General features: G+C 37.4%; 3 protein-coding genes across 4 annotated transcripts; all 3 read left to right on the top strand.

Annotated features, from left to right (window-relative positions):
- The first annotated feature begins 631 nt into the window (after positions 1 to 631).
- On the top strand, positions 632 to 10,169 carry csf3r (colony stimulating factor 3 receptor). The gene is made up of 17 exons (XM_026317290.1): positions 632 to 789; positions 3,044 to 3,148; positions 3,907 to 3,981; positions 4,166 to 4,456; positions 5,008 to 5,140; positions 5,280 to 5,446; positions 6,085 to 6,254; positions 6,344 to 6,494; positions 6,750 to 6,832; positions 6,951 to 7,158; positions 7,265 to 7,453; positions 7,658 to 7,759; positions 8,066 to 8,212; positions 8,294 to 8,434; positions 8,537 to 8,633; positions 8,717 to 8,795; positions 9,423 to 10,169. Exons 3-17 carry the CDS (start codon positions 3,912 to 3,914, stop codon positions 9,903 to 9,905), a joined length of 2,511 nt encoding a protein of 836 aa, XP_026173075.1. The 5' UTR covers positions 632 to 789; positions 3,044 to 3,148; positions 3,907 to 3,911; the 3' UTR covers positions 9,906 to 10,169.
- A 784-nt stretch (positions 10,170 to 10,953) lies between these two features.
- mrps15 (mitochondrial ribosomal protein S15) lies at positions 10,954 to 15,378 on the top strand. Its single transcript, XM_026317709.1, has 8 exons — positions 10,954 to 11,196; positions 13,347 to 13,415; positions 13,503 to 13,578; positions 13,711 to 13,759; positions 13,846 to 13,930; positions 14,024 to 14,082; positions 14,563 to 14,754; positions 14,986 to 15,378. Exons 1-8 carry the CDS (start codon positions 11,064 to 11,066, stop codon positions 15,091 to 15,093), a joined length of 771 nt encoding a protein of 256 aa, XP_026173494.1. The 5' UTR covers positions 10,954 to 11,063; the 3' UTR covers positions 15,094 to 15,378.
- A 595-nt stretch (positions 15,379 to 15,973) lies between these two features.
- LOC113136696 (cornifelin-like) lies at positions 15,974 to 18,049 on the top strand. Of its 2 annotated transcripts, none has more exons than XM_026317712.2 (4): positions 15,974 to 16,147; positions 16,996 to 17,142; positions 17,262 to 17,398; positions 17,643 to 18,049. In XM_026317712.2, the coding sequence occupies exons 2-4, from the start codon at positions 17,031 to 17,033 to the stop codon at positions 17,745 to 17,747; spliced, it is 354 nt and encodes a 117-aa protein (XP_026173497.1). In that variant the 5' UTR covers positions 15,974 to 16,147; positions 16,996 to 17,030; the 3' UTR covers positions 17,748 to 18,049. The 2 variants fall into 2 exon arrangements, with proteins under 2 accessions (XP_026173497.1, XP_026173496.1); XM_026317711.1 differs by having other exon boundaries at positions 15,991 to 16,147; positions 16,992 to 17,142.
- The last annotated feature ends 28 nt before the right edge of the window (positions 18,050 to 18,077 follow it).

Raw genomic sequence — 18,077 nt, forward strand, 5'->3', positions numbered from 1 at the left:
CAAGGCACAGTTTACAGTCCCATTTAAGAGCTTGTTCTATTACCATGCTGACAAAAGCTTGGACAGGCACAGAGAGGGAGACAGCTGCATTTTTGAGGCAGCTTGGATGATACAGCGGACCTGCTACTTCAAAAGATCACGCCCAACACAGAAGTGTCAGGCTGAACCAGACATATTGCTTTTATCAAGACGGCTCCCTGGAGTCATTTTGTAGGGCTTTTAATGGCCACCATATTAACACCTTGTGGGAAGAGATCATAAAATTAAAATAAATAAAATAATAATAAAAAAATAATAATAATAAAAGTTGAAATTTCTCCAAACCTTCATGCAACACACCACCTGTTCAGAGACTGATACATAATTGCTTCAAATTGAAGTGTAATTACTGCTCTTATTACTCCATCAACAGTCATAAAGTCAATGCCTGTGTATTATGACAATGAAGGTCCAGTATCACCTCCAAAGAAATAAGGAATTTTTTTCCAGATTTGTGTATTTCTAATTGAAGTGTACAGCTCTTATCCTTCCAGAAATCTGTGAATTTAAACCCCCGACTTTTCCTTCCCGCAACTGGGCCCCATCAGTCATGTGTTTCTTCCTGGAAAATAGTGAAGTTTCACAAAATTCAGAACAAGGATGTTGCTGCTGTTTCTACTGCTGTTGCTTGGCTAACACACACATATATGTCGTCCAGTCTGAGCTGCTTTGAGCCACCCTGTGTCATCTGGTGCTATCAGAGCTGATGAGAGCCACTTGTCTTTCTGGGTCTGCTGCAGCTGCTGTGTGGTGAGTGGCAAGCTTGTCTGATGGCTCTCTATCTTCACATCAAGTGATTTGCTGCTCCTTTCATTTTGATACTTGTACCAAATTGAAAGAGAAACTTTACAAAGTTTCTGGATAACACAGGTTCAGCCTGGAAAGTTGCATCCTGATCCAATTTAAGTACTGAGCAATTTACTTTAAAAACATTCGGTTATTCAGATTTTTTTAATATATATATACATTCTCTATTGTACATGTGCCATGTGTGATCCTTTGTAGTTTCCTATCTAATAATGCCTGTGCTAGTTTTAGCAAACATCCAAGTAGGATCTTCAAAACTTGCAAATTCAAAGAGGAATAAGGGAAGAGGATAAGTCTTAAAATACTTTAATGTTCATAAAGTTTAAAATGAAAATGTATTATAATCTTCTACAAAAACATTTTTGATTAGACCTCTAAAATAGTGAACATTAAATTTTTAAGCTTTTTTTTTTCTTTTTTTTTTTTCTTAAAAACAATTCTTCTGTGACCTTTGTTAGCCCAATTGGTATTGTGATTTTCTTCCTAATGCCATAAGTGTCGCTATGGAAGTAATGTTCGTGTGTAGAGATATAGAAAACATGTTTATGTTCTGGTCATCAATTAAGAAAGAGGATGTGAAACACGCTGCTTTTCTCCTTTTTAAATTTTCGGAGAGCAATTCGGACAATTGCTGACACAAAGGGTCGGTATGTCTTAGCATGAGTGAGTGGTTCTGTGATTGACAAGTGTCTAAAGAGAGATAATTAAACTTCAAACTTTTTAAAGTCCTTATTTAAAGCATAGTGTTTGGTGTGAGAAAATAGGACCAAAAAGAGGAAATAGTAGGTCATTGCACACTGTTTCAAGGATATTGCCAAATCCTGAACATGGGTGTTTTGTAACCCCCAACGGGAAACATACGGTGACTGTAGCAAAATCATTTTTACACTTAGTGATATGACTTACAAAGAGACCGAAATTAATTCAGATAACATATTTATATTAATATAGTCAAAACACGATTGGTCAATACAATGAAAATACCCACTAGAAAATTATAGTCTTTATTTCAAGCATGCTGAATTTTGTTTGTTGATGAATTTTACTCTAGATTTTATTGCATGTATTTTCCTTTCTTCCAACCCCCCTACCACCCCAACCCACTCAGCGTCTCTCAACTGCCTCTTGTCAGAGCCACAGGCAATTACCTATTACTAGTAAGCAGAAACTGTGAAAGGAAAGCAGGGAAAAAAGGGGCCTTTATGCAAACGACTGATAAGAAATGGGAAGAAATTCTATTTCTCTCACATCTCTAAACGCAGACTTCACCAAATATTGGGTTATTGTGGACTGAGGGCAGCGATCTGACTGTCAGTTTGAGTGATAGTTACAAATGATTAAAGTAATACCTTCTCATCTTATGGAGTTGCTTGCAATTTGACTGTCCAGACAGTTTGAATTTCTGCCTAAAGACAGAATGTCATTCTAGACCATAAATACTTAGAAATGGGATTAATGGAAGTCTAGTAACAAATCATTTCACTTTGTTCCTTTTGCCTTTGAAGAATAAGTTGAAGTGAAATCTCAAGAATCCTTTGACAATGAAGATGTAGATTTTTCCAACATTTTGAGGCTGAGGAATAATTGTGGCCTTTAGCTCTTCAGCTTTTCACTGCAATCTGGTACGGAGACCAAATACCACAGGTTTAGAAATACTGTGGTCTCGCTTACTGGCTCTGTGTCTGTGTGTTTTCATGTATGTGTGTGAAATTTATGTGTGAATCACACATAAGAGCCTCCACCTTGTTGAGTATGCGCACATTTGATTCTATGGTGAGACTGAATGTTAAGTTATTCTTTAAGCAACAGTCTCACATTTGAGGAACTAGTAAAAGGTAGGTGTTTTATTTTTTGGGGTGGAGGATTGCACTTGATAAATCACTGTAGCAAATTATCTTACAAAACAGTCATCATGAGAAATGCTGTTTAATATTTGATAAACCACATGGGCCCATGTGAAAATGAAATAATGTTTCATTAACTGTGAAATTACTCTTTCACATTGACTTTACTTTATATCCTATGTAGAATATGTTAAAACCAGATGTGTCTATATGTGAAATGTTCACATGATGTGATGATAAATTCAAATGCTTTTGTTTTGATTGCTCCCGATTAGTTTGCTCTCAATCAAACAATAAATTAATGTAATTGTTTCAGCACAATTAATAACCGCTTTGTTTTTTCTCCCACACAGAGAGACACAGTCGTGCTGTGAAGGCATGTCTACATATTGCTGGTGGTGCCTTGTGAGCCAGCAATTGGAGTTTAGTGAATTTTAAACTTTCATGTCTCTGTAATGGTGAGTATTTCTAAAGTACAGTCGTCAGTCGTCCACATGCATTTTAACTTCTTCCAACTGATTCTTGAATTTTCGAAGCAGGTTGTTGACTTAATATTAAAACTACAATATGCTGGAGAATTGTTCCCATCTGCTTGGCTTACAAGCTCCTATCTTCTGTTCATTATACATGAGCAATCAGCTATGGAGCACATGCCCAACAAGGCTGACTATTTTATAACAACTGGCATTTGCAATTTTCCTGCCTGAGAGGCAAAGGAGAAATTCAGTATGCATGGATAGCATACTTATTTATTCTGTGTACAGACAATTTAAATTCCATTTTGTAACAGCTAGGAGAGCTTTAAATGTCACATCCTCTGTGTAATCATGTTACATAAATTTGGATTCAAACTGTCATGGCTGGTGATTTTTTTTTTTTTATTGTATTTGTGAATGTGCCACGTGACAATGTATGGGTTTGTTGTAAATGTAGACTGGAAACACCTCACACAGACAGCACTGTAGATGTTTTTTCACTGTTTTCGAACAGCAGCACATGCGTTATCTAACTGTCTGTTTATAATGAAATATTATGCATTATGGAGATCACATCAGCCTGCCATACCAAACACCACAATGATGATGTCTTTCAAAGTGACGGGCAATATCATTCTCAATTTCTTCCTTACAAATGAACGGCAATTCAAGTAATACTTTGAGAGAGCGTGAAAGTTTGTAATTTAAGAGTAATACATTTCATTCTGGCTGCCTAACAGGTCTTATGATCATGATGTCCCCATGTGTGTCAGTGATTCTCATGGTGGTGGCATTTGTGAATGGAGCGAGGATTGGTGAGTGCTGCTCCCATGATGAAATTACAAATCTAAATATGAATTTTAAAAAAATTTATCATATATATTTTCTCCAATTAACTTTTTTTTATGTCCAAACTAATTCTAAATATAAACCTTAAAGGCATTTACAATTAAGATCTTATTCAATATAGCGCATTTAAATGTTTTTTCTCATTATTAGAGGATGACATACAATCATGTGCCAAAGTCCAGACGGCCAGCGCAGTTGTACCATTGGGATCACCTGTCACAGCCACCTGCATCATCAGAGACGACTGCCCTCTGGCCACTGGACAAGATGTTCAGTGGCGTCTTAATGATCGCTTGATTCCTGGGATATCCGTAGCCAGTGACAGTGGCAGGATTTATAAGGTTGCTATATCGGACTTCAATCACACCAGGGCATTCCTCACCTGCTGTGTCCAGGCCTCTCCCATTCAAGTCGTAGGAGGAGTGGAGATTCGAGCTGGATGTAAGAGATACCTTTTTTTCATGTAGTTGACACTATTTCTACTTTATTTGTCACAAGTAAAAATACAAAACAAAGAATTAAGAATGTCGGCTCAGTCTAAGTACTACTACCAAGTTTGTTTTTTATGAAGTAAGAAGAATGATTCATTCATAGGCTGAACTCAGCATAATAAAACATTAACACTTCAATACTGGACCTTTCAATTAACTTAAAAACACTAACATTTTAAAAAATTGTAAACTTTTAATAGATCTCTGTATAGATACATATCATAGATATTTAGATATCAATATTGAATAAAAACGAGTTATAAATCTCATCACAAAAGTGACATCTTCTAATTTGGACTAATTCTAAACCTTTCATTTGCCATTCCTTGTCCAGATATAGCTCTTGTAATAATTATTTACTCATAAAGGCATCAGAAATGCCGTAGAACCTCAAGTGCCAGTGGATCACATCCACAAAATGTGAATATGTGGATGAAGAAATTTGGGTGAATACCAACTTCCTCAACTCAAACAAAGAGTCGCTTTGTTTTTTATTTGCAGATCCACCACTGGCACCACAAAACCTCAGCTGTCAGACAAACCTCACCACTCCTAACACCCTGACCTGCAGCTGGGACCCTGGGCAGCAGGAGACCCACCTGCCCACAAAGTACACCCTCCACACAAAGATATGGTAATATGCAGGAAATACTCTGACACAGTTGTAGGGACACAGACATCATTTTGCTTTCAGGAATGTTTAATGTCATTTACAAAATATGTCTGTGAGGTTACACAACTGTGTTTACAGCATTGTAATTTCCTCATTTCAGGGATTCAAATGAGAAACAAACTTATGAGCTGCCAACAGGACTCCACCAATATACCATCCCTCGTTCTGGCTTTGTCTTTTTCTCTGAAATGGAAATATACGTGAAGGCAGTGAATGAACTTGGAGAAGCAACCTCATTGCCTATGGTTTTGGAACCTGTTAGTGTGGGTGAGATTTACAAAAAACTACATTAATTAAACAGTTTGGGATGTTTCTATTGTACCTGAGCAGTAACCTCCATTGAAATGTTTTATACTGGTCACTATCCACTATTTAATGAGATTGTTGCAATGCCCTCAACAGCTCTTAATTACCTCCTCTAGATTTCTGTCATAATCTAATGAAGCCCTCTAATGGATTGCCATTAAATTTAAGTCTCTGAGCTAAGTGCTGCTTTTCAAGCAAAATTGCATATCTTCTTATATATATATGTATATATATATATATATACCAACATAAAAATAGATCAATATGAGTGCAAATGTCTGCCTTAGTTTTCAAATCATACAATTTAGGCAGGATGTATTTTCTAGCCGTTGCCAATGTTTAAGTTAAAAATCTTATTATTATTCACATAATAATAAAAATATTCTCTGTAGGTTAAACAGCCTTCTGCTTCTGGGGCAGGAGGTTGTTTTTGAAGGAAAAAAAATTACATTCATAGCTCAAATGTAATAGCCGTGAGACACACAAACTAAGCCTAAATTTAATATTAATCTTTTCCTGAAAAGATTAAAACTGAACTACAAGAGCCAGAAAAAATCCAATTACACTGAGTACTTGCTTTAATAATTGTTTTATTTCAGCTAAGTTTGACCCACCAAGGATTCTAAAGGTTGAAGTGGTGCCTAAAAGATATGGCTGCCTAAAGCTGAGGTGGGGCTTATCACCACACCAGGCCTGGATGCATGACTTCCGCCTAAACCTGGAAGTTCGACTTAAGACTGCTGACAGTAGTCACTGGAGCGAACAACCAGTGAGTACAAATATAGTCTTCCTAAATTTTATAATGTATTTGGCTGAAATCATAAGTCTATGGTTTGTATGCTCTGGGACATATGCTAGATCCTGGTGAGCCAAGTCAAACCAACAAGACCTGTGGACCAATGTCGTCTCAGGCATGGGACTGAGTATTTTGCCCAAATTAGAGTGAGATACAGGCAGAGCCCCTGGAGTGAATGGAGCAGCAGTCAGTCTGGAGTCACCTTGGAGAGTGGTAGGACTGAGATCAATTCAGAGTGGTGTAATTAGTCACTCTAACATTTTCCATCTATTGCCTTTCCTTTCATTTCCTGGTCTTTTCAGTATATGCTAATGAAATGTCTTACATCTTCCTCTATTTTGCTCTATAGCATAGGCTGACTTGATGAATCCATAGATCTGTCTTATACAGAAAAGTTTGACTTTCTACAGAAGAGAAACGCAGACTTCTGACAGGCTGCTAAGCTGACAGCCATCTCTTTCTTTTCAGCTCCCACTGGACGCCTAGATTCATGGCTGAAGGTATCAGGGGATCACACGCACAAGCAACTCACCATGCACTTGTTTTGGAAGGTACACACATCACACATATTGTTTGGCACCTGTCATAAACTGATGCATTTTCTGTTATGGCTTGGGCTGAGTGTGTGAGGTCTGCCTTTAAAATAACTCCTCATTTTTTTTGTTTTAGCCATCACAGCAATTCCGTGCCAACAGCCAAAATGTGTCATATGTTGTCTCAGTACAAAAACTGCCAGCTGAAAAAGGAAAGCTGTGCTCTACCCCGAGGAATTACTGTACTTTCCAACTTCCCAGGAAAGCAAAAAAAGTGTATCTGAGTGCAGTAAATGCAGCGGGGAAATCTTCCCCCACTGAAGTCCGAATATACCAAATTAAACGTAAGACTGACATTTTTAAATGCACTTAAGCTGGTTTAGAAAATTACTCAGGCATGATACAATATATTTTTCTCATAATGGGCATAAAATGTTTTTGTGTCTACAGGTCATACTGTGATATCAGAAATCAAAGCCATCCCTCGTGATGATCGATCCCTTCTAGTCCAGTGGAGGAGTGTTGATGCTTCTGGTCTCACTGGATATGTGGTTGAATGGAGTCCTCTGTTAAAAACAGATCCCTCCTTCATCCAGTTTGAAACTGCAGACAGAAATCAGTCCAGCCTTGTTATAACAGGTATGTTTATAGGTTTAGAGGTTTTAAGATACATGTGGCTCTTATTTTACTCTACTAGTATTTGGTTATCCTAATCTGGTTCTCATCCTTTACCATGAGAATGACACTTATTCAAGATCATCTTTTTCCTCCACACAACCTGCCTGTACACACTTATAGCTTATAGGCACTGATCCACTCTAACCTTCTCACTTTTATCAATAGGCAGCTTTGAGCCCTACAAGCCCTATGGGATCTCTGTGTATCCTAGGTTTAAGGATGGGATAGGTCTTCCTCAGACTGTTAATGCCTACTCAAGACAAAGGGGTAAGTCACCAAAGACACCAGGGGGATCACACAAAGAGCAAGCAGAGGTGTGAGAGTCAGACTACTTCAACTTTAAAGAAGTCAGAGAAGAGTTTACCTCATAAGTAGAAATCCTGTGCAAGCTACAGTATGAGCAGCAGCTGATTTATGATGAAATAACGCCCTCTTGTGGACATAATTGAATAATGCTTTTTGCTGACCTAGGTTTTGAATCATGATCTGTAATAAGCAGCGTCAAATTTTAGGTTCATAAAGTCACTATAAGTGTAGTAATTTTCATGATGAATGCATTTCTTTTTTTTAAAGCTCCATCTATGTTTCCAAAAATGAGAATGAAAAAGACCTGGCAGTCACACATTGAGCTTAGCTGGGATGAAATACCATTAGACCAAAGAAATGGAATTATCCAGAGCTACAAAGTCTTCTACTGGGGAGAAAATGGACCCGTTAATGGTAGGTGAAATACCACTTTGCTGTTCTGAAACATTTTGTATGTACAGCATTTAATGCAGCCGGAACTGATGTTTTTTTCAGCTGTGAATGCCGACACAAAAGAGAGGAGAGTGATTCTGAAAGACCTCAACACTATGACCCTGTATGAAGCTTTCATCATGGTTAGCACATTGGGTGGAAGTCTGAATGGGTCAACAATTCATTTTGAAATTGAGCCATTTGGTTGGTATCAAGAATTGATAGTGTTTTTATGAACATGGCCAAGAAATCAGCAGCATTTTTTTTTACATCAGATATTTCATTCAGAATTTTCTCTTTTCTCAGATGCAGTTACCATTGTGATGATTGTAATTGCATTTGGTGTTGGGCTGTCATTGTTGATCATTTTCATAGTCGTGACTTGTTTTTCCAATCACAAAAGGTGAGATCTCATACATAATTTTTTAAATTTTAAAGACTGTGTGATTTATTTTAAGAAATATATATCTATTCTTTTATTTACAGGCTGAAGGGGCATTTTTGGCCAATTGTTCCAGATCCAGCTAACAGCAGCATCAAGAAATGGACATCAGATTCAGCACAGGTGCAAAAACGTCTCCTGTGCAAGATAAATGCAATAACCACTTTTATGTTAAAGGCACACAAATCTGTATTTTTAAACTAATAATGGACAAACAAACGACAAATGTCAAAGGGATTACTCGAAGCGATTAGCTCCTCTCATCTCTATGGAGCAATTTGGCATCTTTCAGCTCATTGTTCTTGTTCTATGACCTGCTACTTTGATTTGGTACACATTTGATGCAGCATCCAGCTGTTTTTTAGCTAAAAAAGTTCTGATCAATCCATTATACAAGTGCCCGTCTACTGCCAAACTAGCTGGTGAGCTGCGTGAAGCATTTAACAGCCACTGTGCCAGATATTTCCCTGAGGATTTGGTGAGAATCAGAGCAAAATAAAAAAGTCAAAATAAGACTACATATAGGATATATCATCATGTTCAATGTGTCATTAGGTAACAAAACAACATAATGTTGTTACTGTTGGATGATTGCAGGATGTTACGCTGATATCAAGTGGCCAAAAAAGAAATGAACTAGCAAAATGCATAGTCATGATACTGACATGTGATATACATAATAATACAGGACCTCAATGTTGTCATTTGCTTATTAAAAACCCTGATGTCTAAATTATTTTCCTTTTGCAGGAAAAATTTCCTGCCTGGGATAAGAAGGAGTCCAATCCAATATACCTGTCCCACCTCAGCTTCTTGAACCTACCTATGAAACTAAGCAAAGAGGAGGATGATCTTTGGTCAAACAGTGCAGAGGATACCAGTGACCTGGGAGAGTCCATTTGTGGTTCACCATTCATTCCCGGATACTCTGGTTCAAACAGCGACTCAGTTCCTTATGCTACTGTTATATTCTCTAGCCCATGCTGCAGCCCTCCACCCAATGAACCACATGTCTACCTGCGTTCTGAATCTACACAGCCACTGCTGGAGACTGAGGAGTCTTTCAGTCCAAAGTGCTACCAAAATATGGCATCTGATGGGATGTCAAGGGAACAGTGTTTCTTTGGACCATGCGATGATTGTATACCTGAAGAAGGGGCAAACACAGTCATTCACTGGGATGACTTTCCTTTTCTACAAGCATTAACCATGAATGATACTCCAAATGACTGAAATTATTTTGCAGATCAAAAGAATTTGCTGTAAATGCATGCCAGATTTAGTTCTGAAATCACTTTCATACATAAGGACCATTATGTCTGAGCTTTCTCTGTACCACACTTTGTAAATACATCACCACTTTGAAAAACATTTTACTGAAGAAAAAATACTGAGATACTATTTTTGCTGGTTATATGTGAATTTTCTCAAATTAGTGTTTTACACTGTTTAAACTGTTTCTTTAAATAAAATGATTAAATCATATAAAGACAAAAATGCCGTACCACTGACTGATCATTTGATACTGTACTTTTGATGTTTACTTACCCTGCTTACCAAACCGATGTTCTCTGTAGCTAATTGAGCTTATTTAAATGGAAGCAGACTGATCTGCAGTTTCCAAAACACAATGAAGTCAGGCTTTATCACCACAGCCAGGATGCTGATGTGCTCTGAAAGACTTCCGCTGGCAACATGGAACACTTGACATTTACTCAGCTTTATACATTTATTTCATTGCAAATAGAGTAAAGGATGATTAGGCTGTGTGAGTTGACTGAAAGTCACTGAATTAGAAGCTGGAGATTTTTGTATAAAAAAAAGATGTTAAAATATTTCTCCTTCATACTATTCTGCTTTTTGTTCTTTGTCTTTTTTCATCTTCCTCTCTCATTTGCCATTTCATGGAGGCTAATTTGTGTAATATATAACATGTCACTACAATTTGGTACAGTATATGTCCATACCTGTACATCTAGTCAAGTCACTATTACCTGTGTCAAAACATTACTATTTGTGCATTTTTGATAGGAGTTTGTTTTATTGTACAAACATTTCCTACACAACCTGAGCATCACGAGGTCAATTTTCAAATACAGCATATTAAAATATTTAGTTATTACAGCAAACAAATGATAACAAATTAATAAAAGTAGGAGTCTAATTGGCGATGTGTTGTTTTTCATGCACCAAAGGCAATAACCTCATCTTGCTCTATCGATGTGTTCTGGGATCGATAGCAAAGCCTGGGGAACATTTCCCCCGTCCTCACTCAGCTACTTTAGCCTCGTCAAAATGGCGACTGACATGTAGGGGTCGAGTCCGATTATCTGTCACATTTTCCCAATTTCTAGATAGTTTGTTCTGTGTGTCGTTAGTTCTGCTGTCAGCATGTTCGCAAACATGGCTCTGCGAGCCGTCCTGAAATCCTCAGCCGCTGTTTTACGAGAGAGCGGCTCCTTGTGCGCTGCTGCGGCCGTCACACCGTCGGCATGTAGGTGGTCAGGACCGAGAGCTGGCTGCGGTAAGATGGGCAAATTACACATAATTAAACATTCAGCTGAGTTACACTTCATTAGATACACCGTATAGCTAATGCAGACTTAATACAGAAGCCATTTTCTACTGGTGTTGAATTGCATTGGGTTATACAGGCTGGTATTACTAATTTTCTCCCCATATAATTTAGCTGAAGCTAAATAACTGACACACCTCTGTGTAATCAAAAATGCTAAAGGCTAGCTACCCATTTATAACAACTGGAAGCCCTTAAATACAAGACTTGGGGGGGGGGGGGGGGGGGGGTAAAGATCACCCTCCTCTTTGCTGATTACTGTTACTGATTTAAAGTGACTCATCTTTGCAGCAGTAATAATTTGGTTGCTTGTTCCTTCTCACCTAGTGTGTAGTTGCCTGTGTGCTTCTTAGTCTGCTCAATCTGACTAATTACTATCAAATCAAGAACAGCTGCAGACTGCTTTTTTCCCACAAGTGTCACAAGACAATAAATAATCTTTCTCAATAATGAATTTAGCTGAGTGTACAGTTTAGTCTGAGGGAAATGAAGTTATTTGTCTGCTGAGAACAGAAACTAAACCACTGACCATATACAGTGGTGTGAAAAAGTGTTGGCCCCCTTCCTGATTTCTTATTTTTTTGCATGTTTGTCACTTTAATGTTTCAGATCATCAAACAAATTTAAATATTAGTCAAGACGAAAACCGCTGCTGAGCAAAAAGAACATAACCGCTCGTCTCAGTTTTGCCAGAAAACATCTTGATGACCCCCAAGACATTTGGGAAAATACTCTGTGGACTGACGAGACAAAAGTTGAACTTTTTGGAAGGTGTGTGTCCCATTACGTCTGGTGTGAAAGTAACACCAGAAAAAGAACATCACACCAACAGTAAAATATGGTGGCGGTAGTGTGATGGTCTGGGGCTGTTTTGCTGCTGCAGGACCTGGAAGACTTGCTGTGATAAATGGAACCATGAATTCTGCTGTCTACCAAAAAATCCTGAAGGAGAATGTCTGGCCATCTTGGCCGACCTTAAAAAGGCAGTTCATGCTCAAAAACCCTCCAGTGTGGCTGAATTAGAACAATTCTGCAAAGATGAGTGGCCAAAATTCCTCCACAGCGCTGTAACAGACTCATTGCAAACACTTGATTGCAGTTGTTGCTGCTAAGGGTGGCCCAAGCAGTTTTTGGGTTTAGGGGGCAAACACTTTTTCACACAGGGCCATGTAGTTTTAGATTTTGTCTTCCCTTAATAATAAAAACCTTCATTTAAAATTGCATTGGATGTGTTTACTTGTGTTATCTTTGACTAATATTTAAATTTGTCTGATGATCTGAAACGTTAAAGTGTGACAAACATGCAAAAAAATAAGAAATCAGGAAGGGGCCAACACTTTTTCACACCACTGCAGCTTTTTGTTGCGCATTTGTAGTTTTGTGATGGAGGGATGAAACACAAGTATTTCACAGGATGTCACACCATTTGATGTTTTGACAATATTGATATAAAAACCACTGTCACTATCTGATGTGTGGAACAGCCACGTTATATAGATTACGGTGCTCTTCTAATCACACAGCTTACTTGTAGATCAGTATCATCGTCATCATCATCCTGTAAAGTTCTTCTCAGCAAAGTTTGCAGTGGAGACAATATTCATACAGCTGAAGAAAATTGCACATGTTCGATTTGGTTTCTCTGCATGCAGGAACAACAAAATAATAAATAAGTAACAAAATAAAAGAATCAGAACTTTCTTCTTATAATTAAGCGAGGGCTCTGTGGGCCTCATCAGACCTTGATCTGCTTTTCTTTCATGACTATTATGTAGGCATAGAAATAGTTATCTTTATATATACATTTTATTTAGAATTCTGTAAAAAGTTGTAAGAAGGTCAAGACCTACTATGCAGCCATATTATGCTACTACGCTGCTGAGACTCCAGCTTTGGTGCTCCATATCATGTGTCTATCATGTACTTGTCATGTTTTCCTTTGTCCTGCAACATTATCTCACACCTTGATTCACCTATTTTTCAAGCATCAAATCTTAGAGCTCAAACTGATTTTTTTTTTTCTTTTGGTGTTTTGCTAATTCTTTCCACTCACTTCACATAATATTTATTACATTTTCATTTCAACTCTGTCTCCTCAGTTGCTGGAAGTTTCGCTGATCCACCACCAGTGAGACATTATGTTCGAGCTGCAAAGAAAAAGCAGACAGGTATGACATAAGGCTGCCTTTCTGCCAGATTATGTTTTAACAATTCTGAAGTGCTTACCTTTCATCCAAGTGTTTTGTGTCTTAAAGACCTCCAGAGCCAACTTAGTGATCTTCCGCCATCGATGCTGAAAATGGAGTATTCAGCCATACCCCTTGCTCAAACGTAAACATAAATATATACTGTACATTCAAAATTAGAACTTAAATTTATATTTGCAGTTAATTCTGTTTCTATTACTGTATTTATTACATTAATCCTGTATGTCTCTAACACTGGTATGTTCTCTGTTAATAGGACCAATGATCTTGTCAAAAGACTTCTATCATTGGAGTTAGCAAGTCATGTAAGTCCCCATGTCTTAACTGACTGGCACTTTCAAGAAGAAGAGTTATAAACTGGTATTTTAATACTCTGCATTCATACCCTCAGAGTGAAAAGCTACAGCTGAAGAAGGAACAGCTGATTGCAAAAGTCCAGAGGGATGAGAATGACCGCAGCTCACTGGAAGTCCAGGGTGAGTTGCTACTTCTTTTTTGGAGTGTTCACAAGATAGGATATCACTAATTGAATGTTGATTTAATGCCCCTTTTACTATCTTCTCCATCAGTGGCTATTTTGACAGCAAGAATTCGAAACTATCAGGAGCACTTGCAAAAACATCACAAGGTGAGTGAAGGAGAGGAATGATCATCATTTACTGTCATTTTTCTCTCTTGTATGCTAAAAAGATAAAAACTGTTCTTCAATAAGGTCATATATAGAACTCTGATGATCTAACATGTTTTAGGTCAGTTGACTTGGACCACAAAAACCTCATGTATGAATACTTCTCCACATTTCCTCCAGTGTCTAGCATGCATGAACTACAGGATATCCTGTGTACTCCCCCACATTAAACAAGAACATGCATAGCATGTTCAGGGTTGGAAATTTCCACATTACGTCATGTCTTGAACATTTTTGTTGAAATTGACGTAGATATAGAAGGTTGTAATTTTGGACTGTTTCTCTCTTAGGTTTGTTATAAAGTATCTCCTCATCAGCAAAAACTGAACATTATTTTGTGCACGCATTCTCTCCCATTTGAGTCTGTTTGAGTCACATTTGTAGGGCAACTCCATTCTTTTCTGTGTAATTTCATTCCAGGACAAAGCTAACAAGAGACGGATGCTCATGGCAATTGACAAAAGGAAAAAAATTTTGAAAAACCTTAGGTTACTTCGCTATGATGCCTTTGAGAAAGTGTGTGAGCAGCTAGGCATCACCTACACTTTTCCACCAGAGTACTATAGACGGGCCACCCGGCGCTGGCTGGCCAAGAAGGCTTTATGTATTAAGGTAGCAAACAGTTGTCCTATTATTCTATTTAGATTGTTTTCTGTGTATGATAATCTTTATTATTCATACTAATAATGCATCAGTTACAGATAAGTATCTTAAGTGCTATAACATTTTATAACAGTTTCATTTTACACAAGTGAAAGAGTAGAGCTGCAGTGGTTGATGTGGACACTCATCTAATTAAAGGTGTTATGTACCTCCCCTGACACTCGATCTTGGTTTTCACAGGTCTTTAAAGAAGTGCAGAAGCAGAAAGCAGAGCAGAGACAGAAGATGAAGCAAACTTTAGTCTCCACAGAGACAGAATCACCCAAGACAAACACTGTTGAGACCTAATAAAAGACAATATACTGTGTACACTTGATTCTAAATGCTTGTGTTGACCAGTTTATTTTTACAACTTTAGTGGTGGGAAATGTTGCATGCAGGTGAAGTCCCTTCTACCATCTGAAGATACTCTGTATATACACTCTGTATTTGTCTGCTCATTTTGTCAGACCTGACAAAGATGTTTTGACTTTTTTGCGCAGAGGTTTTATATTAACACTCTTAACTAATTCACAATCTTTAAAACATACTGTAGTATGATTTATTGGACTTCAATATTTATGGAGAGAACACCAGTATATAAATAACATACTTCAGAAGCTTCTAATGTTAACTGCCAGAAATATGAAAGTGGTCTTGAGGCTGTGCACGTGGAGTATTTCATCTGTCTCGTTTTTATCAAAATACTAGAAGGATCTTACTTTATTTTGATCCAATGCATCACCACAAACTATGGGCCCAGACCTTAAGAGTATAGGCTAGTCATGGTTTCATTTTATATTCAATGTAGTAGGTAACAAAAGTTAATGAATGCTTGTGACTATAATAGAGAGCACCATACAAACATCCCTCAGTGCTTAATCAGGAAACATTTGCAACAGAATTTTATTTTTTTTTTTCGGTTCAAATCACAAGTAAATCCATCCCATTTTTTACAAACTGCAGAAGTGACAGGTTGACTAAAACCTCAAGCAGAGTGAGAAAAGGGACGGGGTGCATTTGTGGGTGGCGTATGAAAAAGCGGTCTCAAAGACTCTGAAACTGCATGAGTTCCCTGAACTGTGCTGATACACTGCAAGATTAAAAAAAACATTTAAAACCAACTCCAGTGTGTGCATGTGAATTGTAGCTTTATGCGTCTATAACCTCATCCTTAAAGCAAAGCAGCACTTCTTGTTAATGACCTGAGTTTGTATGTGAATCACCACAGATCTTTGTCATCCTCAGAAACAGCAGTTTGTTGGCAAACCAGCATTTCACAGCTCAAATTTGTCACAGCTTCCTGTGGGGTGTGCAGTTTGTCAGTTTGATCAGAGAGAGTGTAGACTGACAGATTGTTCGGGTAAGTGACACCTCTTATTTCCTCTCGCAGTCTATTTATTTTAGAAATCTTGTTTGCAAACCATTCATATTTTTATTTAAAAGTGCATTTACGCTAAACTTATAACAGTATTTATACAAGCTAACATGGACCTTCTTGCGTTCTTTTTTATTCATAATACACAATCCTTTTATATCTGTCTGCAATCATTTATATACATGGTTTATAGAGTACGTATGTTTATTATTACATTTTTCATGTATCACAATAACTTACTTGTATTACTTGTATATACTATAATTAAGATGGAGAACCTAATTAACTATAGACTGTATAGAGAAAATTTTCCTTAAGGGAAATTTCCAAACTGATGTAATCTATGGTATTCTGTAAAGTATTTTAAGATTGATGCACAAGTAATAGAATGTTTTCTGGGCAACAACAGAGAATTTGATGCAGAATTGTTGCACACTGACCCTGCAAAGCAATTATTAATTTATTAATTACTCTGTGCATCACAGAAGTTCTCAAACAAAGCTGTTGTCAATACATTGCATGCTTTGGAATTGGAGCTTCATTAATGCGGACTGAGCTGTAGAGTATGAATAACAGATGAATTCTCATTTAGGGTTATTTTCATAGGTGAAAGCACTAGAAATACTTTATATCTCTGAATTATTATATAAAACATCAAAATAAGACATTTTCTACACTAGAAAATTATATTGTCATAGGTGACCAAATGTGAAACTAATGTGACACATGGAAAGGTTGATTGAGGCCATTTCTTGTACAGCTTTTCCACTTGTCCAAATTGCACTTTTGCTCTGCTACATTGATAATAGTTCACTGTGTTCTTAACTAGGCAGCTGAATCAAAAACAACTGGGATCCTGTAATCTAAAATGTCAAACCCAGTGGTCACCCATCAACCTGGTGCAGGCGGCTATGGGACGAATGTCCAAACTGGAGAGTGGAGCACAGGTCTGTGCTCCTGCTGCAGTGACCTATTAGTATGTGAGTACAGTTCTTATATTTTGGTCATTTCACCAAATGATTACACACTTTATTTGGTACACTTCATGTTTGATCATAGGGATAAATGTTTCAAAATTAAATATATCTTAATTTTGCAGGTGCTTTGGGTTGTGTCTGTCCAATGGCACTGAGCTGCTACACAGCAAATAAATATGGAGAAAACTGTTGCTTGGGTTGTGTGCCAGGAGGCTTAACAGCCATGAGGACTCATATGAGGCTAACTTATGGTATTCAGGTATGTGACATATTAAAACTATGTAATCATACATATTCCAGGCTTTTCAGAAGGTTTTCAGTTTTGGGTGGTGCTTCAGTTCCCTTAAAGGAACTCTTACTAACTGCTGTCAGTAAAAGGGCTGTTATGAAAGACCAAAACTACATGAACTTAGGAAATGTTAGGTGTTCCCTGCAATGATGAAATCTGTCCACCAGCAAATTTCTTAATAAATAGCTTTTTTTTTTCAATACTTTAACTGCAGGGGACAATTTGCCATGATGCCTTGATGACCTTTTTCTGTGGACTTTGTGAGGTGTGCAGGATGGCACGAGAAATCCGCATCAGGAATGGCGAGATTTCACTGTAACAAGATTTGAGCCCACTCTGCACAGTATTTTCTTTTACTTAATGTCTTGCTTTTGTGGTTAATGCAATTTGTTAATTTGTGTAGCTTTCATGCAAACAACAAAGACGAGGCAAATAATGAAATCTACATTTCTGTGTATTAAATGTAATTTTACATGTAGCTTTATACTGTGTCACTGTAATAGTGTGACAAAATCTTGGTGATCATCTGCATTAGTGTAAATAAACTGCATTGTTTACTAAAAGTGAAATTTGTTTCATTAAATTTGAAAAATTATAACAATAAAAGAAGTCAATAAAGAAGTGATTGTTTAAAGTTATTTCTTGTGTA

This window comes from Mastacembelus armatus, chromosome 16 (assembly GCF_900324485.2).
Source record: "Mastacembelus armatus chromosome 16, fMasArm1.2, whole genome shotgun sequence".
NCBI lineage: Eukaryota > Metazoa > Chordata > Actinopteri > Synbranchiformes > Mastacembelidae > Mastacembelus > Mastacembelus armatus.